Below are 26191 nucleotides of genomic sequence, written 5' to 3' on the forward strand. Positions count from 1 at the left end.
CGTGTGTTTGTGGGGTGGGGGGCGAACGTTGGGGGGGTCCCACATTTGATGTAGTAGGAAAGCTCCCTCTGTCCTTTGTCTGTGACGCAGAAATGTAAATAAATCCTCTTTTAAGTTTCAATAAACTTGACTCTTCTACCTCTGGTTGTCTGGGGGAGAGTGGTGTTCACCCTGTTCCCTTGTGGGATTTCCTCCCCCCTCCCCCCAAAAATCTAGGACACAGGTAGCATCTTCAGGCAGTAAAAGGAATCCCCTTCCTCTCGAAAGCCACGGGAAGATTGTGAAGGCCACCTGGGCTTGGCAAGGCTGGCCTAACCCAAATGAGGGAGCTGTGAGGGCGGCAGGTGCAGCCAATGTGGGCCTTGGGTGGGAGGAGCCCGTTCTGTGCTCCCGTCAGAGAGTCCTAGACTTGGAAGGGAACCCTGAGGGTCATCCAGCCCAACCCCCTGAAATAACAATGCAGGAATTGCAGCTCAGCAATCCCCGACCTCTGCTGAAAAACCTCCAAGGAAGGAGAGCCCACCTTCTTCTGAGGGAGTCTGTCCCACTCTCCTACCTTCAGAAAGTTCTTCCTAACATCTACGTGGAGAATCTCGCTGGTGTGGAGATCGGTCCCTAGTTGGAAAACACTGCAAGGCCCCAAGTTCTTCAACTGCTGCTGTGTTGCATATTAAGTCCTTGCTTTTTCTGCAACCTGGCGCTTTCTTGGCACGCGAGTCCAGGGCGTGGGGGATCCTTGCTCCCCGACCGGTTCTGCCAGCTTCCCGTGGGGCTCTCTGGTAGGTCTGGATGTGGGCCTGCCCCTCTCTGCAAGCTGCAGCCTGCGCGTCCCGCAAAGAGGAAGCTGCACTGGACCCACCGGGAGGAAGCGGGAGCAGGTAAGAGGCCTCACCTTTGCCCACCTGTTGGCATAGCTGCCAAGTTTTCCCTTTTCTCGCGAGGAAGCCTATTCAGCATAAGGGGAAATCCCTTAAAATAAGGGATAACTTGGCAGCTATGCCTGTTGGGAGGAGGAGGAGGAGGAGAAGTCCCTTGGGTGGGACCAGAGGCAGAGTGCAAGGCTGGGGTTTGTGTAAAAGCATGAATGTCAAAGAGAGCCTGGGGCAGAACAAGAAAGGTGTACCTCTGGAAGAACTTTCTGAGGGCGAGATCTGGAGAAGGTGGTGGCCTCTCCTTCGTGGGTTCTTAAACAATAGTTTGGGTGGCCAGAGATTCCTGCATTGCATGGGGCTGTACAACCCTTCCGCTGTACAATTCCAGGGTTGATTTTAATGCCCCCCCCCCGTTGGACGACCCCACTGCCTCTGGAGACAGCGAGTGCCACAATTTGGCAAGGCGCTGTGTGAAGAAGCACTTTCTGTTGGCTGGCAAGGGTCCCCTAGTCGTCCAACCCCCTGCAACGTTGGTGCTCCTCAGCGCCTCCTATCGGAGGGGTGGGTGGGATCCGGCTTGCCTTTCCCACGGATCCCTTCTTAGCCCCGCGCGACTACAAGGCTGCTTTTCGGAGGCGAACCTCCCAGGACGCGCGAGTGCTCGGGCGCGCGGCGGCAGCAGCCTCCGCTCCCCACAAACACGCGGACACGTCTCTTGTGGGGCTCACTCGGCGACCTCTTTACTGATCCGGGCGGGCGATCCTGGCTGCCTCACGTGGGGCGTCCGGCTGCACAGCTCCCGGAGCTGCTGCGGGAGCAGCGTCGCTTGTCCGCCCTCGCCCAGCACGCAGGGGAGCCAGCGCGCGTCGTAGACCACCTGCCCTCGAGGGGTGCCGCCGCCGCAGCTCCCTTTGGGGACTTCGCCCTTGGAGTCCGTGCGCAGGATCAGGATTTTGGAGGGGCAGGGGGTGCGCTGGCGGCGCCCCCGAGGGGACGGCGAGCGGCTCGGCACTTGCTGCCCCGAGCGCCGGCGCCGCCCCGACGGCTCCTCCTCCTCCTCGGGTTGCTGCTGCTGCCGCCGCCGCCGGGCGCTGCTCGACGGCTCGGGGCGCTTCCCGTCGGTCCCGTCCGCCAGCGACGCCCGCCTGGAACCCCGACGGCTCACTCCGCTGCCGCCGCCGCCGCCACCGAGGGCCGCCCGGCTGGAGCTGTGTCTGTGCGTCCGGGGAGCCGTCTCTGGCCGAGAGGAGGAGCGGTGGGTGCTGCGCGCGTTCTTGGGGCGTCCGCCTTCTGTAAATTGGGGGTGGGGAGAGAGAGAGAGAAAGAAGAGGGTGAGGCCCGAAGGAGGAGGGCGGGCCCCCAAATTGCTGCGCTCTCTCTGTGCTCCCGTCCCAATTTGGGGTTGCGCAACTCTGGACGCCCCGATCTGCGGACCTTTCCGTGCGCCAGAGGTACTCGGCCGTTCCAGGACCCAAAGTCACACACCGGCCGACTCGAGGGGAGATTTTTATTTCATGAGATTTTTATTTTTTGGCACCGCCTGCTTGTAGGAAACCGCGACAGCAACACCCTCGAGGGGTTTACCAGAAAGATATACCCAGGAAAATAGAGAATAATTTGCAACCCGACGACTTTAATGCGCCCAAAACAGAATGCAATTTCTAAGCATCTGGCGCCGGAAGTACCGTAGTGCAGCTGAAGGCAGGGAGTTCCAAAGCTGTATGTGCTGCTGCCACACTAAATTCTAGATTTCGTGCAAGGGAAGCCCCTCCAAGGGAGCATCGCAGGAAGGCACTCTGCACATGCTTGAGAGCAGCCTGCCCTGTGCGCCTACTCCAGCTGCTACTGGGCTGAGTTCTGCTGGGATTGCAAGCCCAGGAAGCAGGGGCTGGGGGGGGGGCGTTGGTCCCATGAGTTTTCCTGTCTCAAGCACAACAGCAAAGACTCTCTCTCTCTCTCTCTCTCTCTCTCTCTCCCTCCATAGTAGCCAAAGTCAGCCAGGCCACTTGGCACCTGAGGTTCCCCCGCCCTTTCCCTTACTGTCTAAATGCAACCATTAAAATGCACTTTCCCAACACCCCAAAATCAGTCGCCTGAGGTGGCCACCTCACCCTGCTGAATGGGAGGGCTGGACAAGTGACTCTGCCTCCCAGCCATGAGCGTAGCCAGGATTCAATGTGATTGGTCAGTTAGTTAAGTGTTTCTAATGTTTTGCTGTTGTCTTTGTCCATGGAGTTTGGACAAAGAGCAAACATGCGCTGGATTATGGAGAAAGCTAGAGAGTTCCAGAAAAACGTCTACTTCTGCTTCATTGACCATGCAAAAGCCTTTGACTGTGTCGACCACAGCAAACTATGGCAAGTTCTTAAAGAAATGGGAGTGCCTGATCACCTCATCTGTCTCCTGAGAAATCTCTATGTGGGACAAGAAGCTACAGTTAGAACTGGATATGGAACAACTGATTGGTTCAAAATTGGGGAAGGAGTACGACAAGGCTGTATATTTTCTCCCTGCTTATTTAACTTATATGCAGAATTCATCATGCAAAAGGCTGGACTAGATGAATCCCAAGTCGGAATTAAGATTGCCGGAAGAAATATCCACAACCTCAGATATGCAGATCACACAACCTTGATGGCAGAAAGTGAGGAGGAATTAAAGAACCTTTTAATGAGGGTGAAAGAGGAGAGCGCAAAATATGGTCTGAAGCTCAACATCAAAAAACCAAGATCATGGCCACTGGTCCCATCACCTCCTGGCAAATAGAAGGGGAAGAAATGGAGGCAGTGAGAGATTTTACTTTCTTGGGCTCCTTGATCACTGCAGATGGTGACAGCAGTCACGAAATTAAAAGACGCCTGCTTCTTGGGAGAAAAGCAATGACAAACCTAGACAGCATCTTAAAAAGCAGAGACATCACCTTGCCTACAAAGGTCCGTATAGTTCAGGCATAGGCAACCCTGGCTCTCCAGATGTTTTGGAACTACAACTCCCATGATCCCTGACCACTGGCCCTGTTAGCTAGGGATCATGGGAGTTGTAGTTCCAAAACATCTGGAGAGCCAAGGTTGCCTATGCCTGGTATAGTTAAAGCTATGGTTTTCCCAGTAGGGATGTATGGAAGTGAGAGCTGGACCATAAAGAAGGCTGATCGCCGAAGAATTGATGCTTTTGAATTATGGTGCTGGAGGAGACTCTTGAGAGTCCCATGGACTGCAAGAAGATCAAACCTATCCATTCTTAAGGAAATGAGCCCTGAGTGCTCACTGGAAGGACAAATCCTGAAGCTGAGGCTCCAATACTTTGGCCACCTCATGAGAAGAGAAGACTCCCTGGAAAAGACCCTGGTGTTGGGACGACAGAGGACGAGATGGCTGGACAGTGTTCTCGAAGCTACGAACATGAGTTTGACCAAACTGCGGGAGGCAGTGGAAGACAGGAGTGCCTGGCGTGCTCTGGTCCATGGGGTCACTACGTGCTCTGGTCCATGGAGTCGGACACTACTAAACGACTAAACAACAACAATGTTTTGCTTGATGGGGGGCAGCTGCCCCACCCCACCCCCTTGACTATGCCGGTGCCATCTCCAGTCTGCCCTGCTCTTAAATCCAGTTTTCCCTTGCCTTTTGATATGCAACCTCTCTTGGACCTAAAAGCAGAGAGGGAAGAGAGTCTCCCATCCCACACGCCCTGGGGCTCCCAGTACCACCTCCAGCTGAAAAAATGCCAGCGAACCACTCATGCAGGCAGTGCTGATCTAGATGCCCCCAAGGGGGCCTTGGAGTATCCATGGGTTGGGGAAATCCTCACCTGGAATGGGGTGAAGAGACAGGAGGAGCCTCAAATCTGCTTTAAACTGCAGTGCAGACAAGCCCCAGGAGACTGGGAAGGGGGCTCTTCTTGGTGGTAAGATGGGCAAAGGGAGGGACCCTGGAAGAAGGTGCCTGATGCTTCAAGCTAGGCCAGGGAGGGCCATCTAGTTCAGGGGGCGCCTAGACAGCGCCTGGAGCCTGGACTACAACTCCCATCACCCCCTGCCAGCTCGTGGTTGAGGGAGGTGGGAATCGTAGCCCAGGCAACACTGGAGAGCCCAAAGTCAAAGAACACGGCCAGCCGCAGCTCTCCTTGGGTTTCCGATCTGCCTGCAGATGCTGTCAGGAGTCGAACGCAGAGCCTTCTGCAGGCAGAGCTGCTGCTGGGCAACACAGGCAAAGTCCAGGCCAAGATTCTGTGTGGGGTCCCTGCAGAGTCTGGGGGAGAGCATCTTTCGGGGGCCCTGGAGAGCCTGCCCTTCAGAGGAGGGGGCCGTGATGTGGACGGCGATCTTGGTCTAATGCGGCCCCTGCATTGTTGCTGCCCCCCCCCACCTCTGATGGCTCCCCAAGTTTTCTCATCCCACAAAAAATGACTCCCCGACCTCGGCTGCTTGTCGGCTCCAGCGCCTCCTTCGCCTCCTGCCCTTCCGTGTCCCCCTTCCCTCTCTTGCGCTTCCTCCGGTGAACCTCTTTGCTCTTGAAGGACGGCGGAGGGAGGCAGAGCTGAGGGGGGGGATAAGAATAATAAGAATAATAACAACAACAACAGTGATAAAAGATCAAACATTAAAAACTTCCCTAAACAGGGCTGCCTTCAGGTGGCTTCCGAAAGTCAGATAGTTGTTTAGGGGGGTGTTCCACAGGGCAGGCGCCACCACCAAGAAGGCCCTCTGCCTGGTTCCCTGTAACCTCACTTCTCCCAACCAAGGCAGTTTCAGTCCTGTGATGAGGTCTGAATCCTGATTGGAAGGGATCCAAATGGTCTGCATCCTCTAGCCGTGCCCAGAGTTGTTCAGCAACCACCCGCTCAATCACCTTTCCCAAGAATGGAAGATTTGAGACTGGGCGATGGTTGGCCATATCGGCCAGGTCCAATAATAATAATAATAATAATAATAATAATAATAATGCATATATATATATATATATATATATATATATATATATATATATATATATATATAATGATGATAATAATATTAATTAATCATAGAATCGTAGACTTGGAAGAGACCACAAGGGCCATCCAGTCCAACCCCCTGCCAAGCAGGAAACACCATCAAAGCATTCCTGACAGATGGCTGTCAAGCCTCTGCTTAAAGACCTCCAAAGAAGTAGACTCCACCATTAATAATAATAATAATAATAATAATAATAATAATAATAATAATAATAATAATAATATATTATTTATACCCCGGCCATCTGGCCGGGCCTCCCCAGCCACTCTGGGCGGCTTCCAACAGAAAAATAAAACACAATAATCTATTAAACATTAAAAGCCTCCCTAAACAGGGCTGCCTTCAGATGTCTTCTAAAAGTCTGGTAGTTGTTTTCCTCTTTGACATCTGCTGGGAGGGCGTTCCACAGGGCGGGCGCCACCACCGAGAAGGCCCTCTGCCTGGTTCCCTGCAACTTGGCTTCTCGCAAGTTGTCTTTTAAAGAAGCGGTTTAATGACCGCCTCTTTCAGTGGGTCTGAAAGAGCCCATCGCCCAGACCCTACAGGTCTACAATTCTTGAATTTCCTGCCCCAGAGCCAGAGGGAGGAGGTCAGGGGTCACCGTGGACTCTGGCGCCCCTAGCTGGCCACTGTTGGAGACTCGGTATTTGGGGGGCTCTGGCCTAGCAGGGCATTCCTCCCCCTCCCCACAACACCCCTCGCCCGTCCTCACCAGAGCAATGACGTTGTTGGCTACGCAAAGCAAGACAAGGCTGCCCAGAAACTTGATGGCCAGGTCTCCGACCTCCTGGCAGGAGCTGTGCTTGGAGGACATGGCAGGAGGTCGGCAGCCATTGCAGACTGAGGGCCAGGAAACCAGGGGGGGGGGGCAGGGAGGAGAAGCCATTGTGAGGTAGCACGATGAGCTCACAGTAGGAGGAGAGGAGGGGGGAGGGAAGGCCTGGCTTGGTGTGGGGTCTTCCCTCCCTGCTCTATAAGTTCCCCATTGACCCGTGAAATAATAATAATAATAATAATAATAATAATAATAATAATAATAATAATAAATAATTTATTATTTATACCCCGCCCATCTGGCTGGGTTTCCCCAGCCACTCTGGGCGGCTTACAACAGAAAAATGAAATAAAACAATTAAACATTAAAAGCCTCCCTGAACAGGGCTGCCTTCAGATGTCTTCTAAAAATCTGGTAGCTGTTTTTCTCTTTGACATCTGATGGGAGGGCGTTCCACAAGGCGGGCGCCACTACCGAGAAGGCCCTCTGCCTGGTTCCCTGCAACTTGGCTTCTCGCAGCGAGGGAACCGCCAGAAGGCCCTCGGTGCTGGACCTCAGTGTCCAGGCAGAACGATGGAGGTGGAGACGCTCCTTCAGGTATACTGGACCGAGGCCGTTTAGGGCTTTAAAGGTCAGCACCAACACTTTGAACTGTGCTTGGAAACGTACTGGGAGCCAATGCAGGTCTTTCAAGACCGGTGTTATGTGGTCTCGGCGGCCGCTCCCAGTCACCAGTCTAGCTGCCGCATTCTGGATTAGTTGTAGTTTCCGGGTCACCTTCAAAGGTAGCCCCACGTAGAGCGCATTGCAGTAGTCCAAGCGGGAGATAACCAGAGCATGCATCACTCTGGCCAGACAGTCTGCAGGCAGGTAGGGTCTCATCCTGCGTACCAGATGGAGCTGATAGACACAGAATTGACCTGCGCCTCCATGGACAGCTGTGAGTCCAAAATGACTCCCAGGCTGCGCACCTGGTCCTTCAGGGGCACAGTTACCCCATTCAGGACCAGGGAGTCCTCCACACCTGCCCGCCTCCTGTCCCCCACAAACAGTACTTCTGTCTTGTCAGGATTCAACCTCAATCTGTTAGCCACCATCCAGCCTCCAAGCGCCTCCAGGCACTCGCACAGGACCTTCACCGCCTTCACTGGTGAAAGGCAAACTCTCAGCAGCTCTTAAGGAATTGATGGGCTGTGTTGATTCCTGTGTTGCGGGTTGGGATGGATGACCTTTAGGGATTACATTTCAAAAGAATAAAAGCCAAGTCTTCCTCCTAACCTGCGTTTTTGTTTCATTTCCCTCTTACCCCCATAATTCTGACACGGGGTCCCTCGTCCCTCCCCCAGGTGCTAGAGCCCCCTGCCCTATGCCCCCCCCCATCGCTCTCGTTGCCTCTCTAGGTCGCCATGCCTTCCAGGCTGAAGTTCTTCCGGGGACAGCGCTACCAGCACCTGAAGAAGCGCTGCCTGCAGCAGCAGAGCCTCTTTGAGGACCCCGAGTTCCCGGCCACAAACGCCTCCCTCTTCTACCGCAGAGATCCCCTGGAGGGAGTCTCCTGGAAGCGCCCTGGGGTGAGTAGGAGACAGGGATGCCTAGTGGTTAGAGCCCTGGACCAGGGCCTGTGAGAGGCCAGGGTTCAAATCCCACCACTCAGCCCCCATGAAGCTCCCTTGGGGGCCGGTCCCCGCCTCTCTCAGACTAGCCTACCTCGCAGGGTCGCTGCAGGGATTAATTGAGATGGGGAACCCCCCCCTTGAACTCCATGGAATCACGGAATTGTAGAGTCGCAAGGGACCCCCAGGGGTCCTCTAGTCCAACCCCCTGTGCAATGCAGGAATCTTTTGCCCAACGTGGGGCTTGAACCCACAATCCTGAAATTAAGAGTCTGCCAACTGAGTTATCCCAGGATTAGGAGGAAAAAGTGGGGTGGAAATTAAATGAATACATAACTATGGGGTCTCGGGGTGGGGAAAATCCTACTGTGCCCAAAGGACTTCAGCTCCCCAGGCCCCCATAGACCTTGGGGTCCCCTCCAAGAGTAGGGTGTGTCCTTGACCCCGAGCCATGCAAAGGGGTGGGTTGGAGAGAGTGGGGGGCTGGGGTTGAAAGCGGGGAAGGCAGGCGTGTCATTTCCCACATTGCAAGGGTTGGACTAGATGCCTCTGGGTGCCTCTTCCAACGCTACGATTCCATGCCATGCTGCCTCCGGTTGCTGCTTCGGCCACAGACCTGGCAGGGCTGTTTTGCAGGGCTGTTTTGTGTGTGGGAAGAAGACCCCTGGGCCTGCCCCATAACGGGGTGACGTTTGGGGTTCCGAAGTCCAGAGAGCCTCCCTCCCTCCCTTGCCCAGGAGCTGTGCGCTGACCCCCGGCTGTTTGTGGACGGCATCAGCCCCAGAGACCTGCACCAGGGCAGCCTCGGGAATTGCTGGTTCGTGGCGGCCGCCTCCTGCCTGGCCAGCGAGCCCAGCATCTGGAAGAAGGTAGGGGACCCCTCCCTTGCCCCCCCCCCGCTCCCCTGCCCCCTCTCTGCCCAAACAGACACCAGCCTCTCTCTTGTTCTCAAGCGGGATTTAGCTGTGATGTGATCTGGGGCTGGTTGGTTCAGGCCAGGGTGCCCCTGGGCATGTGCAGAGTGCACCAAAGAGAAGTGCGGCCCTGTCCAGATGCCGGCTTCTTTGAGTGTCCCTGGGCATGTGCAAAGTGACAAGGATAAACTATGTCCTCAGCATCCCCCTGATCCACCGTTTATATCTCGGCCTTGTCCTGCCGAGTGCAAAGCCCTTCCTGCTTCTCTTTCCTCCTCCTTCCTCAGGTCATCCCCAACCCCCGGGAGCAGGATTGGGACCCTCGCCGGCCACACGCCTATGGCGGCATCTTCCGCTTCCGCTTCTGGCGCTGGGGCAGCTGGACGGAGATTGTGGTGGACGACCGCCTGCCCTGCCGCCACGGACAGCTCCTCTTCTGCCGCTCGGCCGAGCCTCGCGAGTTCTGGAGCGCCCTCTTGGAGAAGGCCTACGCCAAGTGGGTGGGGCAAAATGGCGGGGGGGGAGTTGGGGGGGCTCTTCTCAAGGGTAGAAGGAGAGACGTGCTGCTGGATCAGGCCAATGGGGGCCCATATAAGCCCTGTTCTCACAGTGGCCAAGCGGCTGCCCCAGTAGGGAAGCCTGCGACCAGGATTCGAACACAAGAGCGCCCCCCCCATCCCGCGATTTCCTGCAACTGGGATTCAGAAGCATTGTCTGCCTCTGACTCCGCAGCTGAAACGCAGGAATCGTGGCTCAAGAACCCCTGACGACAGCCATCAGATGTCCTGTGGCTTTTTTTATAATATACCATTTCTAATCTAGAAAAACAAACATGACATGACATGAGTCAGCAGTGTGATGCAGCAGCTAAAAAATCCAATGCAATTCTGGGCTGCATCAAGAGGAGTATAGCATCTAGATCAAGGGAAGTAATAGTACCACTGTATTCTGCTCTGGTCAGACCTGACCTGGAATACTGTGTCCAGTTCTGGGCACCACAGTTCAAGAAGGATACTAACAAGCTGGAACGTGTCCAGAAGAGGGCAACCAAAATGGTCAAAGGCCTGGAAACGATGCCTTATGAGGAACGGCTTAGGGAGCTGGGTATGTTTAGCCTGTAGAAGAGAAGGTTAAGGGGTGATATGATAACCATGCTCAAATATATAAAAGGATGTCACATGGAGGAGGGAGAAAGGTAGTTTTCTGCTGCTCCAGAGAAGCGGACACGGAGCAATGGATTCAAACTACAAGAAAGAAGATTCCACCTAAACATTAGGAAGAACTTCCTGACAGTAAGAGCTGTTCGACAGTGGAATTTGCTGCCAAGGAGTGTGGTGGAGTCTCCTTCTCTGGAGGTCTTTAAGCAGAGGCTTGACAGGCATATGTCAGGAATGCTTTGATCGTGTTTCCTGCTTGGCAGGGGGTTGGACTGGATGGCCCTTGTGGTCTCTTCCAACTCTATGATTCTATGAAACAGGAGAAGGGAAAAAGTAAAAGGAAAGGAAAAATTGAAAAAGATAAAATGGCTTCCAATTCTCTGTCTGCCAGCTAAATGTACTAATATATTCTCTCAAATTAATATCCAGTTATTCTATTTTCTATCAGTCATTATTTTCTTCAGTCTGCGAATCCAGATATTGCAAGTTAATTTACTCCATGCAAAAAAGTCAGTCTTAATAAATGTCAAAAAAGGGCTTTGTAATGGTGGGGAGGGGTGCTGGGGTCCTGAGGCCCTCCTCCTTACAGACTCTCCATTGGGGTAGCTGGCTGGCTGTAATCCCCCCCTCAAGAGCTGTGTGGTCGAATGGTTAGAGCATCTCCTCTGAGGACGGGCCTTGTTCCTTTGCCCAAAAGACCAGTCATTGGGGAGTGACTAGCACACCCCAGCCCCAACCTGGTGCCCACCCACTGCAGGAAAGGGGGGGGGTTCCCATTCCACCCCACCCACCCTCTTTTCCCTCTCTTTCCCAGGCTGAATGGGTGCTATGAGGCCCTGGAGGGCGGGAACACGGCTGAGGCGCTGGTGGACTTTTCGGGGGGCATTTCGGAGCCCCTGGTGCTGGACGAGGGGGGCTTTGGCACGGACCCCGAGAAGCGGAAGGAGCTTTTCCAGCAGCTGAAGAAAGCCCACGCCCGAGCGGCTCTCGTCAGCTGCTCCATCCGGGTGAGCGGAGAGAAAAGGACAGGCAGCGTGGCGCAGTGGTTAGAGCGCTGGATGAGGGACCCAGGAGAGGCCAGCGTTTAAATAATCCTGGCGCTTGCTGGGTGTGACCCTGAAAGCCAGCCTCTGCCTCTTGGCCTTCCTCGCAAGGCTGTTGTTGGGGACTGAATGACCCTGAACTCCAGAGAGAGAGAGAGAGAGAGAGAGGAAAAGGGTTGGGATATCAGTGGAATAAATAAATGAAATAAAGATAAACTGGCCATTAGAAGTAAAAAGAGAAGCAGGGGGGAAGGCTTGCGGGGGGAGAGAGACATGAGATGCAATGCAATGAATAAATAAGAAATCCGTAATAAACTGGGGGAGTCTGTGTGCTTCAGTTGTGGTTTGGTTGGCCTGCCCAGCAGGGCCGGCGTTCTTTGTCCCCCCGCCCCCCAATTTTTATTTCTACTTTTCAGATCTATACATTTCACTGATTTTACAATCATTTCGACATTTCAAAACTTGACTTCCTTCCCCCTCTTTAGGGGGTTCCTTCAATTAATTTTTAAAATATCTTCTGCATATCCAAATTCACTTAACTCGCTCATTTATCTTCTTTCAATATATACCGTTACGTAACTGCAGGTTTTTACCATAATCCTGCCAGTGTTTTGTATCTGTTTGCAATTTACCTGTCAATATTCAATAAACCATTTCCACTCTTTTATATAAAAAAGTTTGTTATCTGGATTTCTTATTCTTCCGGTAAGTTTCGCCATTTCTGCATATTCCATAAGTTTTTGTAGCCATTCTTCCTTTGCTGGGTAAGTAAAAATTTTGCCACTGTAGTTGCAGACATGAATACGTTTCTATAGAGTTTAGGTAGTTCTATTCCTATAATTCTCAAGAGAAAGGCTTCTGGGTGCTTTTTAAATTTTATTTTATACACGTTATTTTGAACATCTTTTTCATTTCATTGTATATCATTCCCCAGAAAGCCTTAACCTTACTGCAACGCCACCGCATGGCATTCTTTGTCTTGCATGGCCATTCTCTGAATCTGTGTGTGTCACCCCCCCAATAGTCCCTCCCTGGCGAGGGGCCCGAGGCCGAGCTGCCCTGCGGCCTGGTCCAGGGCCACGCCTATGGGGTCACGGCGGTGAGGACCGTCCACCTGCGTCGGAGGAACCTCCTCGAGCTCTTCAAGGTCAAGAAGCTGCAGCTGATTCGCATGAGGAACCCCTGGGGGACAGTGGAATGGAACGGGGCCTGGAGCGACAAGTAAGGGGGTCGCAGGGAGGCTGCCTTTGGGGTGCGCGGAATGGGCCCGGGGGAGCAGCCAGCCCCCTTAGTTGCAGAATTATGGACCTGTAGAGATAGAAGAGGACCCCAGTGGTCATCAGTCCAACCCCCCCACAATACAAGAATCTGGGGGGAGCAGCCAGCCCCCTTAGTCGCAGAATTATGGAGCTGTAGAGATAGAAGGGTACCCCAGCGGTCATCTAGTCCAACCCCCACAATACAAGGATCTGGGGGGAGCAGCCAGCCCCCTTAGTCGCAGAATTATGGACCTGTAGAGATAGAAGGGGACCCCAGTGGTCATCTAGTCCAACCCCCCAATACAAGAATCGCAGTTGAAGAATCCCTAAGAGACGGTTGCCTGATCTCTGCGTAGAAGTCTCCCGTGAAGCCTAGAAGGCAGAGTTGGAAGGAGTCCCCAAAGGTCATCCAGCCCAACCCCCTGCAATGCCATGTGGTGGGGTCCCCCTGGAGGTGAAAGGAGACTGGGTGGGCTCTGAGGGGCTGTTAGAAACTGTCCTGCTCAAGGAGCAGAGGGTGTTGACCTGTCTCACTTTAAACCTCCCCACCCCCTTCGCAGGTCCCCAGAATGGCAGAAGGTGAGCCAGAGAAACCGGAAGCAAATGGGGGTCACTGTCCGGGACGATGGCGAATTCTGGTACGCTTAGGGTTTTTTTGGGTGTGTGTGTGTGTCTCCATTGGTCTCTCTGTGATTGTGGTGCCCCTCAGAGTCCGATTCTGCAAGGCTCCATTTCAGGGGTAAGCAGGTCTCTAGGATGTGGAAAGACCTCAAGGCGGGCTGATCCCTCGTTCCGTCTCCAAAGGGCCGGCTCGTGCAGCCCCCCCCCCCAGCCCACCAAGACCAGACTCTGACCGCTGATTGATTGATTGACTGATAGTACCGTATTTCTGCTTTTCGTTCAAATGATTCCCAGAGCAGCTCACAAGCAACAGAGAACCACCGCACAATGTCAGTAATTGCAACCTATAAAATGCTATTAGCAAACCAGCAAACTTAAAAAAAAGGTGGATGTCACAATTGGAGCATGACTAGCAAACCAATAAGGCGTTTATAATCTCTGAAGCAATATTCACTAAACTGCAACTAGAAAAATAAGCTGCAAAGTCTACACACACACTGCCCCACCCCAATGTTTCGTAATCTTTCGCTCTATTTGGTTCATTGAGAGTGTCTGAGGAGCTCCAGGCAGCTCGAGTAAGTGAGCCAAGCCACACACAGGTACCGGAAGGTTGAAGGAGAATATTTCCGACCTCCCCAGTCCCAGCCTGACTCTTCTTCCTCGCCTCCCTGACTTTCCCGGCAGGATGAGCTTTGAGGACTTCTGCGCCCATTTCACAGACGTTGTCATCTGCCGTCGCATGAACACGGCGAGGCTGAGCTGCCGGCGGAGCTGGGTGGAGGGTCTGCAGTTTGGGGAGTGGGACCCCCAGAAGAGGCGGGCAGGGGGCTGCCTCAACCACCGGGACACCTTCCTGGAGAATCCCCAGGTGATTTGGGGAAAGCAATGGGTGCTCTGGGACTGAACTTTCAAAAAACCGGTGTCGTCATTTGCAAGCTGAGAATAAGGGCGGGAACGAAGCTGAGTTCTCTTTCGAGCATTTTATTTCTTTTCCTTAGTGGACTTTAAACGTCCTTGCTTTTCTCTCTCCATTTTAGCTGCGATTCCTGTATTGCAAGGGGGGGGGAGGGTTGGACTAGATCAGTGGTCCTCAACCCCCGGGCCACGGACCGGTACCGGTCCCTGGATCAATTGGTACCGGGCCGCCCAAGGAACATTAAATACAATTAAATTAAAATTAATAAAACAATCTAAATAAAATATAAATAATCAACGCCCCCCCCCTCAGCGGGCCACAGTAAAATGATCAAACGTTGACTGGTCCGCGGTGATAAAAAGGTTGGGGAGCTCTGGACTAGATGACCACTGGGGGTCACTTCCAATCCTGCAGTTCAATTACGTAAATTTATTAAATTTGCGTACTGCCCTCCATCCATAGATCTCAGGGAGGTTGACAGCATAAAAAAGCAAGATAAAAACACAAAATTCCATATTGGCCTGAATATAAGCAGCACCTTTAAAATTCAAGAGGGGGGAGGGGAGAAAAAAGATGATCCCCAAAGCTGCTCCCTTAAAATTCCACAGGCACCATAGAATCATAGAGTTGGAAGAGACCACAAGGGCCATCCAGTCCAACCCCCTGCCAAGCAGGAAACACCATCAAAGGATTCTTGACAGATGGCTGTCAAGCCTCTGCTTAAAGACCTCCAGAGAAGGAGACTCCACCACACTCCTTGGCAGCAAATTCCACTGTCGAACAGCTCTTACTGTCAGGAAGTTCTTCCTAATGTTTAGGTGGAATCTTCTTTCTTGTAGTTTGAATCCATTGCTCCCGTTCCATTTTCCTGTATTTCTGTTTCAGCAGCGATATCGTAAAAGCCATGTTTTTTTTAAGTTCGCGAATTTAAGCCACACTTTAACTTTTCACGGTCGGAATTTGGAAAAAAAGGTGAGGCTTATATTCAAGCCAACACGGTACATAATAAAAATAAGAACAAGAACAAACCTATATACGTGTGTGTGTGTGTGTGTGTATTAACAGCATGCGAGGTAGGGTAGGCCGAGAGTCAGCGACCGTCCACCAAGATCACCCCAGGAGCTGCTGGGGGGGTGGGATTTGAACCCTGGTCTCCCCATGTCCTAGCCCAGCGCTCTAACCACTGCACCGTCCAAGTGGGAGTCAGCCAGGTTTGACTCTGGGGCACCTTAGACTAGGCCTGCCAATCCCCTGCAGGGAACCGGCCCCTCTCCCTGGGTGTAGAAAGGGTCAAGGAGCCCAGAGGCCCACCCCCCAAAAGCTTGCCAGGACGGCAGGAGCCCCCCACCCACCACAGGGCTTGGCCTGGAACAAGGGCCTGGGGTCTGTGGTGTGCATGCCTAGGGTGCATTAGGTAGACTGAGTGCCACCTGTGCATGTGCAGAGTGCATTTGCCCCGCCGCTGAAGGAACTCGCACTCGGTGGTGGCGCCCGCCCTGTGGAACCGTCCTCCCACCAGATGCCAAAAGGAAAAAACACCTACCAGACTTTTAGAAGACATCTGAAGGCAGCCCTGTTTAGGGAAGCTTTTAATGTTTATTAGATTATTGTATTTTAATATCCTTCTGGAAGCCACCCAGAGTGGCTGGGGAAACCCAGCCAGATGGGCGGTGTATAAATAATAAATTATTATTATTATCATCATCATCATCATATCATGTTATATATATGTATTAACATATCATATTATATATATGCAGTCAAAACAATTGGCTGACGTTTTTTCTCTTCTCCCCCAGTTCTTCTTTGATGTGTCTGGACTTCGAGACTCAGTCCTGATCTCCTTGCAGCAGGAAGACACCCGTCAGCTCCGGGGGTCTGGCTCTGGGGGGCACAACCTCCCCATTGGCTTCGAGCTCTTCAGCGTGAGTCCAAGCACCTTGTTCTGGGGGGCAGGAGGTTCTTGGGGGGCGGGAGCAGGGCGGTTCATGGAAAACTTTTTTTTTAAAAAAAAATGCCTGCGCCAAAGGTCTTACCTTACTACACTAGGGATTATATAGCTGTATCTGAAATTTCATGCATATCAGTTAATATCTTGAGCCTTCTCCACCGAATTTAAATTTCAGTCTTCACGAAATAGGAAAACGGCCAAGTAAACAGCTATTTTCGTGGAGGAGGGTCAAGATATTAACTGATATGCATGAAATTTCAGATATAGCCATATAATTCCTAGTGTAGTAAGATAAGACCTTTGGAGAAGGCATTTTCAAAACTAGGTTTTTAATGACCCGCCCTGGGGGGGGGAGGCCTTGCCTGACCTGGCAGGGGAGGGGCTGAGGAGGGGGCCGTTGGCGCTGAAATTTGAATTGCAGGACTCATCCAGCCCAATGGAGGCCTTTGAGCAGAGGCCGGCTGTCCACCCCCCCCTTGAGTGGCGATTCCCACCTTACAGGGGGTTGGGCTAGATGACCGCTGGGGACCCCTCCCCGTTCCATGTCATTCCCTTCCTCGCAGGTGGAGCAGAACCGGACTTGGCGCCTGCATCGCATCCCGCCCCGAATGGCTGGCTCCACCTACATCAACTCCCGCAGTGTCCTGCTCCGGGCGGAGGTGCCCGGGGGTCGCTACGCCCTCCTGCCCACGACCTTCGACCCCGGCCAGAGCAGCGCCTTCCTCCTGCGGATCTACAGCGAGCGCCCAGCCAGGCTGCGGTGAGCAGGTCCCCTCAACCCGTACCCATCCACCCGCCACCCTCCCTCCCTCCTTCCCTCTGAGCATCTGCAGAGTGCATTCGCCTCGCCTGACGGGCCCCTTCGGAGCAGCTGGGTCGGTCCCACCTGCCCCTTTCAGCTTTGCAACTTTGCGATTTAATGAGGGTGACAAGTGTTCCTCTGGGCATGGGCAGAGTGCCTTCCCCTCTCTACAGATGGAGCCGGTTGTGTGATACCAGAAAGACAGAGGGTGGTTGGGGTTCTCTCCTCGGCTGTGTATTTATTTTGAAAGCACCCCCCACCCCACAAAAATGATTCCTGGGAGCTCATGTACCCCTGGCAGAGCCCTGCAGTTCACAGGGTAGTTTAGCGGGTGGGTGGGCTTTAGATGAAGGAGCCCTAAGCAGGGATTGCAGGGGGTTGGACTGGATGATCCCTGGGAGGCCCGTAGAGATCTATGTTCCTGGAAGGCTAAAAATACACTTCTTTCCCTCCCTCTCTGCCCCCCCAGGGCCATCAACCGCAATGACCCCCCACTTCCACGCTGCAGCTGCTGCTCCGGATCCCACCAGCTCATCACCTCCGTCTGGGTTCATCGGGCCGTGGGGCTGGCGCTCCCCAACTCCAGCAAAGGTGAGCTTGCGATGACTCCTGCGTTGCAGAGGGTTGGGCTAGATGACCCCTGGGGATCCCTCCCAGCTCCACAATTCCGTGATTCCGCAGAAAGACCCTCCCCTCTCCCTGATGCCACCCCTTTTGGGAGCCTTGAGCTGCCCACAGCACAAATGATTGTAGAACGGTGGAGCTGGAGGGGGACCCTGAGGGTCATCTAGCCCAACCCCCCGTGATGCAGGAACGGCAGATAAAATGACAATGGTTCTGTGGATCTCACTGCCACAAGGTGGGTGTTGAGGGCATGCCCTAGACGGCTTGCAAAAAGGGCATGGGGCGAATTCAAGGGGGAGGCGGCAGGAGAGGCCGGTCAGCAGCTCTGAGCTGTGGCGCAGAGCCTCCACATTCAGGGATAGTCTACCTGTGCCCGGGGGGGGTGCTGGTGAGGGAGGGGCCCTTGGGAGAGGGGTCCTGTGAGGGACGAGGGATACAGGGAAGTCCCTCCCATCTTAAGTTCCAGCCCATCCCCAAGCGCGGGAGAGAGTAAGGAGAGCTCTGCCTCCAGCGGAGAGTCAGGAAGTGGTGTCCGAGGCTCAGGCAAGGTTGTGGAGCCCAGGCCGCAGGTGGGACAGGAAGTTGGACGCACAGGGGGGAGGCCAATTCCCCCAACTCCCGAATTGCGACGCAAACGTAGGGGGAAGAGGTTGGGTCTGCCAAAGCTGTGGTGCTGGAAGAAAACGCGCCAATCGCCATTCGGGAGTTCAGACACCTCACCTTAAGGATGCATTTTTACTGCTCTGAACACTGTAAATAATCAGCACTTAATAAAAACCTTAAAAGACCATGCTGGAGTCGTTACTCTAGAGTAGCCATACCAGGCCCTCTGACAGCAACTCCCGAATCTTTTTTTGGCTACTTTGGAGTGCAGCGATGAGCGCTCAAGAGGCTGAGCATTGGAGGCTGGAGGCCGAAGCAGCGAAGCAGGAGCTGCAGAACCTCACAGCGCACGCACAGCAGCAATTGCATGCCGCTCAGGAGGAAGCGCGAGGGGCGCAGGAGGAGCTGAACAAGCTGGTGGACCAGGTGAGGACAAAAGAGGAGACTGAGAAACAGCTAAGGGTGATGGTTTTGGACCTACAGAAAAAGTTGGAAGAGGAGAAAGCCGCTAGAGGTGGGGGGGTGCCCCAGCCGCAGCTAGTCCAAGTGAGAAGGGGACAGAGCCTAGTCACCAAGTTTAGCGGCGACCCTAGGGAGTACCTAGGATTCGAGACAGAAATAAATTATGCGCTGGAATTGCATGCAGCAGAATTCCCAGATGACGCGCACAGAGTCTCCTTTATCATAGAGCATTTGACGGGGGCCGCCCGAGAATGGGTAAGACCGCTCATCGCGCAAAAAAATCCTTGCATGAAGAACGCAAAATTATTTCTAGAAGCTTTAAAAATAATGTACGCTAGTGACAGTGAAATGGAGGCCACTAAAGAGGAGCTTCATAACTTAACACAAGGAAAATCGACAGTTAGGGACTACTGGGCGAGATTCACAATGCTGGTGCACAAACTGGGGTGGGATCTGCAAAGTGAGCCAGTGAAATCAGCCTTCTACATGGGTTTGCACGCAGACGTTAAGGATGAGCTGGCAAGAGGTCCCAAACCGCGAACTATGGATGAGTTAAGCAAAGCGGCGCTAGCGGTGGGGGTGAGACAGGAATCCAGATGGAATGACAAACAAGCGACGCGCGCAGCAAAACCTTGGTTCCCACGCTCCCAGGACAGACCACATCACCAAACCCCACCCCAGGGCCCGCCCCCACACCCGCCCAGGCCAAGCCCAGAGCCGGAACCGATGGAGATCGGAGGAGCGCGCGCGCGGGCTTTTCAAACCCCGGCGGCGCCAAGACGCAAGGAGGGAAGAGGCGGGAATTGCTTTCTCTGCAACTCCCCCCGGCATCGCGTCAGAGACTGCCCTCATCGCAGAGAGTGGCAAGGAAAGGCGGGAACGGTTGTACCTTCCCCAGCTGACGCAGCACCACAGCAGGGAAACGAGACAGCCTGGCTGCAGGAGACAAGGGGGAGCGGCCAGGCACAGTCAGCAGACAACAGCCCCCGCCCGCCCACCCGCACAGAGAGGAGCACAGCCAGCCCACCCCTCCCAGAGCAGGAGTGGTTCTAGAAGTCACGCTCACGCTCCCAAATGGCTATCCCCTGACAGTCCTCGCCTTAATTGACAGTGGTGCCTCCGCCAACTTCTTCTCTAGAAACTTTGCAGAAGAGCACCAGATCCAACTTCTGCAGCTGGATTTGCCCCTGCACGTGGCCACCATTGACGGCAGAGAGCTGCTGGGAGGGGCCATCACGCATCAACCCCCCCCATGAGAATGACGGTGGGAAGGCACTCAGAGACACTGGCTTTCAACGTCACAACCATCTCAGACCCCCCCATCGTCTTGGGCATGAGCTGGCTGACGCGCCACGACCCCTCCATCAGTTGGCACCAGAGATGCATCACTTTTGGATCGGACTTTTGTCTGGAACATTGCATGCAGCACCAACCAGGGGAGGGGCCTCCGATAGCCACGGTGGCCACCATGCACGTCAAGGGGGGTGAGGCGATACCCAAGCCGTACTGGGACCTGCAGGAGGTCTTCAGCGAAGCGGAGTCCGACCACCTACCCCCACACAGGCCTTTTGACTGCCAGATCAACCTGGTGCCAGGGGCAACTATACCCCCAGCCAAGCTGTACGCCATGTCAGATCAGGAACTGGAGGATCTGCGCGCTTTCATCGACAAGAACCTCAAGCGGGGGTTCATCAGAGAAAGCAAGGCAGCAGGGGGCAGCCCGGTCTTCTGGGTGGACAAGAAAGACACGCAACAGCGCCGTCTGGTGGTGGATTTTAGACGGCTGAATTCGGTGACAGAGCCAGTGGCTTTCCCCATGCCCAGAGTGGATGATCTCCTGACAGCGGCACGCAGGGGCAAGATCTTCACCAAGCTCGACCTAAGAGGGGCGTACAACTTGATTAGGATCCGGGAGGGTGATGAATGGAAAACCACGATGTTCACGCCTCTGGGCTCTTTTGAATATCTGGTGATGCCCTTCGGGTTGCAAGGGGGCTCAGCATGCTTCCAGGCCTTCATGCACCACGTCCTGGGGTCCCTCCTCTTCAAGAACTGCTTGGTCTTTCTGGATGACATCCTTATCTACTCCAATGACCCAGTGCAGCATGTGAAGGATGTCAGGGAGGTGTTGCAGCGCCTGAAGGACAACCACCTGTATGTGAAGCTGGAGAAGTGCAAGTTTCACACCAAAGAAGTGGACTTCCTAGGCTACAAGCTGTCAGACAAGGGGCTGGCGATGGACAAGGACAAGGTGCAGGCCATCCTGGACTGGCACAGCCCCAGGACGCGCAAAGATGCCCAACGCCTACTAGGCTTCGCGAACTTCTACAGGAAGTTCATCAAGAACTTCTCTCGCGTCACGGCTCCTATCACCGACTGCCTGAGAGGCAAGCAGAAGTTCCGGTGGACACCAGAGGCGCAAGCAGCGTTCGAAAGCCTCAAGAGGGTATTCGCTTCAGACCAGCACCTGTTCCACGTGGTGCAGGATGCGCCCCTACGCCTGGAGACAGATGCTTCGGACAAGGCTCTGGGAGCGATTCTGTTGCAACTGGACGCCAACAGAGAGTGGAGACCCTGTGCCTTCTTCTCCAGGAAGCTGACCCAGCCGGAACGCAACTACACAGTGTTTGACAGGGAACTTCTCGCGATCCACGCTGCGTTCCAGCACTGGCGACACTTCCTGGTGGGCGCCAAGCACCCCATCCAGGTGTGCACGGACCACAAGAACCTGGAGTTCTGGAGAACTGCCAGGGTGCTCAACCAGCGGCAGATACGGTGGGCAGAGTTCTTCTCGAACTTCAACTTCTCCATCCACTACATCCCGGGAGAGCAGAATGTCAGGGCGGATGCCCTCTCCCGCAAGCCAGAGTATATGGAGGAGGAGTTGCCACCGGCACCCAGGCATATTTTCCCCCCATCAGCATGGTCCTGCGGAGCAGCAGTGGTGAGCGAGGCAGAACTCACAGCACTGACAGCAGCTGATGAATTTGCCACCCGCATCTTCAGAGAACTGAGAGGGGGGGGAGCAGGCCAAAGACTTTGAGGAAAGGAGGGGTTTGCTTTTTTACAAGGGAGCCCTGTACCTGCCAACCAAACAGCTGAGAGGTAAGGCCCTCAAGCAGATGCACGACAACCCAACGGCGGGTCATTTTGGAAGGGACAAAACCACTCACCTAGTCATGAGACACTTCTGGTGGCCAGGGGTGCGGGAGGATGTTCGGGATTATGTAAGGGGATGTGACACCTGCCAGCGAGCAAAGGTGGTCAGAGCGCCACCAGCAGGTTTGCTGGAGCCCTTAGCCACACCGCACAGGCCGTGGGAAGTAGTGTCCATGGACTTCATCACAGACCTGCCGTCGTCCAGGGGCAAGACCGCAGTGTTGGTGGTGGTGGACCTCATGTCCAAAATGTGCCATTTTATACCGTGTGCCAGGGCGGTCTCGGCAGAAGAGACGGCCAAACTGTTTGTTGACCACGTATTCAGACTGCATGGATTGCCTTTAAGGGTTATTTCGGATCGTGGCCGCCAATTTGTTTCCAGGTTCTGGCGGCGGCTCATGAACCTCCTGCAGGTGGAGGTCAGCTTGTCGACGGCTAGGCACCCGCAAACCAATGGACAGGCGGAGCGGGTCAACGCCATTCTGCAGCAGTACCTGAGATGTTACGTCAGCCAGAGGCAAACGGACTGGGTGGATCGCCTGCCACTGGCAGAATTTGCCTACAACAATGCGGTGCACGTCTCCACAGGGGTGTCGCCCTTTAAGGCCAACTACGGGCGCGACCTCAGATCTTTCCCGGAGAGGGAGGGGGAGGAGGAGGAAGAGGGCCCACAGGCAGAGGATTGGGCAGAGGACCTGGAGACGGTGCACCAGCAGCTCAGAGAACACTTGGAGAGGGCCAAGGAAGCGTACAAGAAGGGGGCAGATCGCCACAGGCGACCGGGAGAGGTCATCAGGGTGGGGGACAAGGTTTGGTTATCCTCGGAAGGTCTTCCCACCAGGGGGCGATGCAAGAAGTTAGCACCCAGGAGGCTGGGCCCCTTCACGGTCACGCAACAGGTCAACCCGGTAGCCTTCAGGCTAGCACTGCCGGAGGACATGAGAGTGCACCCAGTGTTTCATAGATCGCTGCTGTCGCCGTACAGGGAAAGTACCAGGTTCAGGGACAGCGATCAGCCTCCAGAGGGAGGGGGGGAGACGGGAGACGCCCGACAGCTCAATGAGGCAACTGAGATTTTAGACTCAAGGAGAGGGGTGAGAGGACTGGAGTACCTGATAGCATGGGAGGACACTCCGCCGTCCCACAATGAGTGGATACCGGCCACAGAAGTACTTGAGGAAATTTTAGTGGAAGAGTTCCACGCCCTGTTCCCCCACAGGCCCAAGCCCTGGCACATGGAAAGGGAGGGAGAGGGGGAGGGGCAGGAGGAAGGGATAGCAGGCAGCAGCTCTCCATGGAGATGGGAAGCGGAATTTGAGGACACGGAAGAAGAGGTGTGGGTTTCACCGAGGTCAAGGACGTCAGAGGCAGGAGAGGACTGGCAGAACATTTTTACTCCCACCAGCTCTGACGCCACTGACTTCTTGGGATTCCCGTCTTCTCAGGGGGAAGGAGAAAGATCGCAGGATTGGGGGGAAATTTTTACACCCACAGGCTCGGATGCCACAGACTTCTTGGGGTTTCACTCGTCCCCAGCAAGCGGAGAGCCACTAGGAAGGGGGGGAGAGGAGCCTGGGAGGGGGATGGATGTGAGGGACGAGGGATACAGGGAAGTCCCTCCCATCTTAAGTTCCAGCCCATCCCCAAGCGCGGGAGAGAGTAAGGAGAGCTCTGCCTCCAGCGGAGAGTCAGGAAGTGGTGTCCGAGGCTCAGGCAAGGTTGTGGAGCCCAGGCCGCAGGTGGGACAGGAAGTTGGACGCACAGGGGGGAGGCCAATTCCCCCAACTCCCGAATTGCGACGCAAACGTAGGGGGAAGAGGTTGGGTCTGCCAAAGCTGTGGTGCTGGAAGAAAACGCGCCAATCGCCATTCGGGAGTTCAGACACCTCACCTTAAGGATGCATTTTTACTGCTCTGAACACTGTAAATAATCAGCACTTAATAAAAACCTTAAAAGACCATGCTGGAGTCGTTACTCTAGAGTAGCCATACCAGGCCCTCTGACAGGTCCCACAAGAGGCCTGGGGGCAAATGACTGGGGTGTCTCCCCCTCCCTCTCTCTCCAGCCCCAGATGTCTACGTGAAGCTCTGCGCCGAAGGGCAGGCGGTGCGATCCTGCCTCCACAAGGCCACCTCCAGCCCCGACTTCAACTTCAAGGCCGTCTTCTGCCGCCGGCGCCCGCGGAAGCCCATCCGCATCGAGGTGGGTGGGGATGGGGGGGCAAGAGCATTGGCATGATCTCCCACCCCCACCGACCGCTCTCCCTCCCCCTTCTCAGGGCTCCGGGGGGCAAAAGGAAGGCTGTCCCGGGGAGGGTACAGACTGGATGGCAGGGGGTTGGGCTAGATGACCGCTGGGGACCCCTTCCAGCCCAACAGTTCTATGCTTTTAAAGCTCCGATACCTGCCTCTTGGGGCTCCCTTCCAACTCCACGATTCTATGAACTGGGAGGAAGCTCTGGGCCAGGAGGGGGGTTTGGGGTCTGCAAGAGGACTGAGTCCATGATGGATGGCGCCATCAGCGGTCCTGAGGTGGAACCGCAGAACTGTCGAGATGGAAGGGACCCCCAAGGGTCATCTAGCCCAACCCCCCGCAATGCAGGAATGTGGAATCAGGGACACCATCCGCCGCACCCCTCCTGTGGGGCCGTCCTCTTCTCGGCTCCTGCCGGCTTCTCCCCCTGCCCCGAACACCAACTGGGGCGGGCGTTGAATGAATGAATCCTCTCATTTTTGTTTTTCATTTGGTTCCACGAATACAAAGTTATAAACAAAGAATCGAAAAACATATCCATAAAAAGAGATTCATCCGAAACTCACGACTTCATCCCCCCGCCCTCCATGGAGTCTCATTTTAAACATTTATTACTGCATATAATTGTTTATTATTTAATTTCCATACTGCCCTATACCCGAAGGTCTCAGGGCAGTTCAGATAATATATCAAATTAGTATCATGAAGCCCGTTAAATTAACGGGTGCTAGAACAGTGACAGGATCGGGCTGCGCTCACAGGCAAAACCGTGTGGGGTTTTTTTTGGGGGGGGGACTCATTCATTCATTCATTCAAATATCTGGGTCCTTTTTTGTAGGGGGGGCAGGCGACGCACCTGCCGGATTGCACTTTAGGGCGCAGCTGGAGGAAATGGGAAAGCGCTCCAACAACAGGTGCCGGGGGAGATCGAGTTGCTTGCATCGGCTCGCTCCTTCCCGGAGGGAGCCCAGAAACAGAGGCTGCCACCCGTTGCAGTGCTTCTCCTCAGACAACCTGGGGGGGGAGAGAATCACCTCAGCCCCTCGCCCGCCTCCCTCGGCCAGCCTGAGGCGGACTCGAACTGTAGGCCCCACCCCCCTGCGAGTGAACCCAGGCAGCATTTCTCCTCGGGCGGTGGGGGGGGAGGTTTCGAAGGGGAGAGAGATAGGAACGGAGAGAGCGGGAGGGAAAACACTTGTGGCGGCCTCGCTAGCCAGGAATGTGGCTGGCCCACCACCAACACCAGCCCGCCAACCGCCCTCGTTAGTTTTTAATTGTTGCTGGGAAGCGTAGTTTGAAAGGCGGCTGGGGGACGCCGCTGCCACTGAGGCCGAGTGGTTCTTTCTCCCTCCATCTTGTGACCGAATTTGTGGCCGTCTCCCACTCCTCCTCCCCCCGCACGTTGCTCCACTTGGGCACCGGTGCTCCGAAAGAGGGAGCTGAGGAGGCGGCTGCACAATTGTCGCCTGTGGCCGGAGTGAAGAGGCTGGAACGGAGCCCAAGCCTGGAGCTGGTAAGGGGAGGGAGCCGAATGCCTCGTGTCTCTGCGTCCAATCCCTGTGTCCATGGGGCACATGCGCAGTAGCACGGACACAGAGACTGGACGCAGAGACACTTGCACTTCATTATATAGGATACACAAAATCAAAACAAAAAACGACAACGCAATAAAAAACAACCACTCAAAAGAGCCAGCATTTTAAAAAGGGTATAGGATGTCAAATCAAACCACGTTTTTGCCTGGTGGCTAAAGGTGTATAATGAAGGCGCTAGGCGAACTTCCCTGGGGAGAGTATGCCACACATGGGGAGCCACTGCAGAAAAGGCCCTGTTCTCGTGTTCTTTCATACTTCAATTTTTATATCAAACCACATTGTCCGCGGTGATTCTTACACTATAAGTGAGATCGAAATCCTGCTCGGGTTTCCATCTGCTTACAGTGGTTTCCTAAATAACTTATAAATTTTTCCCATTCTTTTGTAAACTTTTTGTCCTCTTGGTTTCTCAGTTTTCCAGTCGGTTTTGCCATTGGCATAGTCCAGGCACCCTCAAACTTCGGCCCTCCAGATGCTTTGGACTACAATTCCCATCTTCCCTGACTACTGGTCCTGTTAGCTAGGGATCATGGGAGTTGTAGGCCAAAACATCTGGAGGGCCGCAGTTTGGGGGTG

At 54.4% G+C, this 26191-nt stretch overlaps 1 protein-coding gene across 2 annotated transcripts in view; it reads left to right on the top strand.

The window, feature by feature from the left end:
* Window positions 1-4: 4 nt before the first annotated feature.
* Window positions 5-26191, top strand: part of LOC118094937 (calpain-5) — a 28849-nt gene continuing 2662 nt past the window's right edge. Inside the window, exons 1-12 of one of the 2 annotated variants that reach the window (XM_060281961.1) lie at window positions 5-878; window positions 8044-8214; window positions 8994-9125; window positions 9458-9666; window positions 11142-11334; window positions 12395-12591; window positions 13190-13267; window positions 13935-14118; window positions 15966-16091; window positions 16681-16877; window positions 17389-17510; window positions 23833-23969. In XM_060281961.1, coding sequence (XP_060137944.1) covers window positions 8050-8214; window positions 8994-9125; window positions 9458-9666; window positions 11142-11334; window positions 12395-12591; window positions 13190-13267; window positions 13935-14118; window positions 15966-16091; window positions 16681-16877; window positions 17389-17510; window positions 23833-23969 — 1740 coding nt within the window. In that variant the 5' untranslated portion in view covers window positions 5-878; window positions 8044-8049. Of the gene's footprint in view, window positions 879-1987; window positions 2128-8043; window positions 8215-8993; window positions 9126-9457; window positions 9667-11141; window positions 11335-12394; window positions 12592-13189; window positions 13268-13934; window positions 14119-15965; window positions 16092-16680; window positions 16878-17388; window positions 17511-23832; window positions 23970-26191 lie in introns of those variants that run through there. The other variant, XM_060281962.1, reaches the window with a different exon arrangement.

Source organism: Zootoca vivipara, chromosome 13, assembly GCF_963506605.1.
Source record: "Zootoca vivipara chromosome 13, rZooViv1.1, whole genome shotgun sequence".
In the NCBI taxonomy this organism is placed as follows: Eukaryota; Metazoa; Chordata; class Lepidosauria; order Squamata; family Lacertidae; genus Zootoca; species Zootoca vivipara.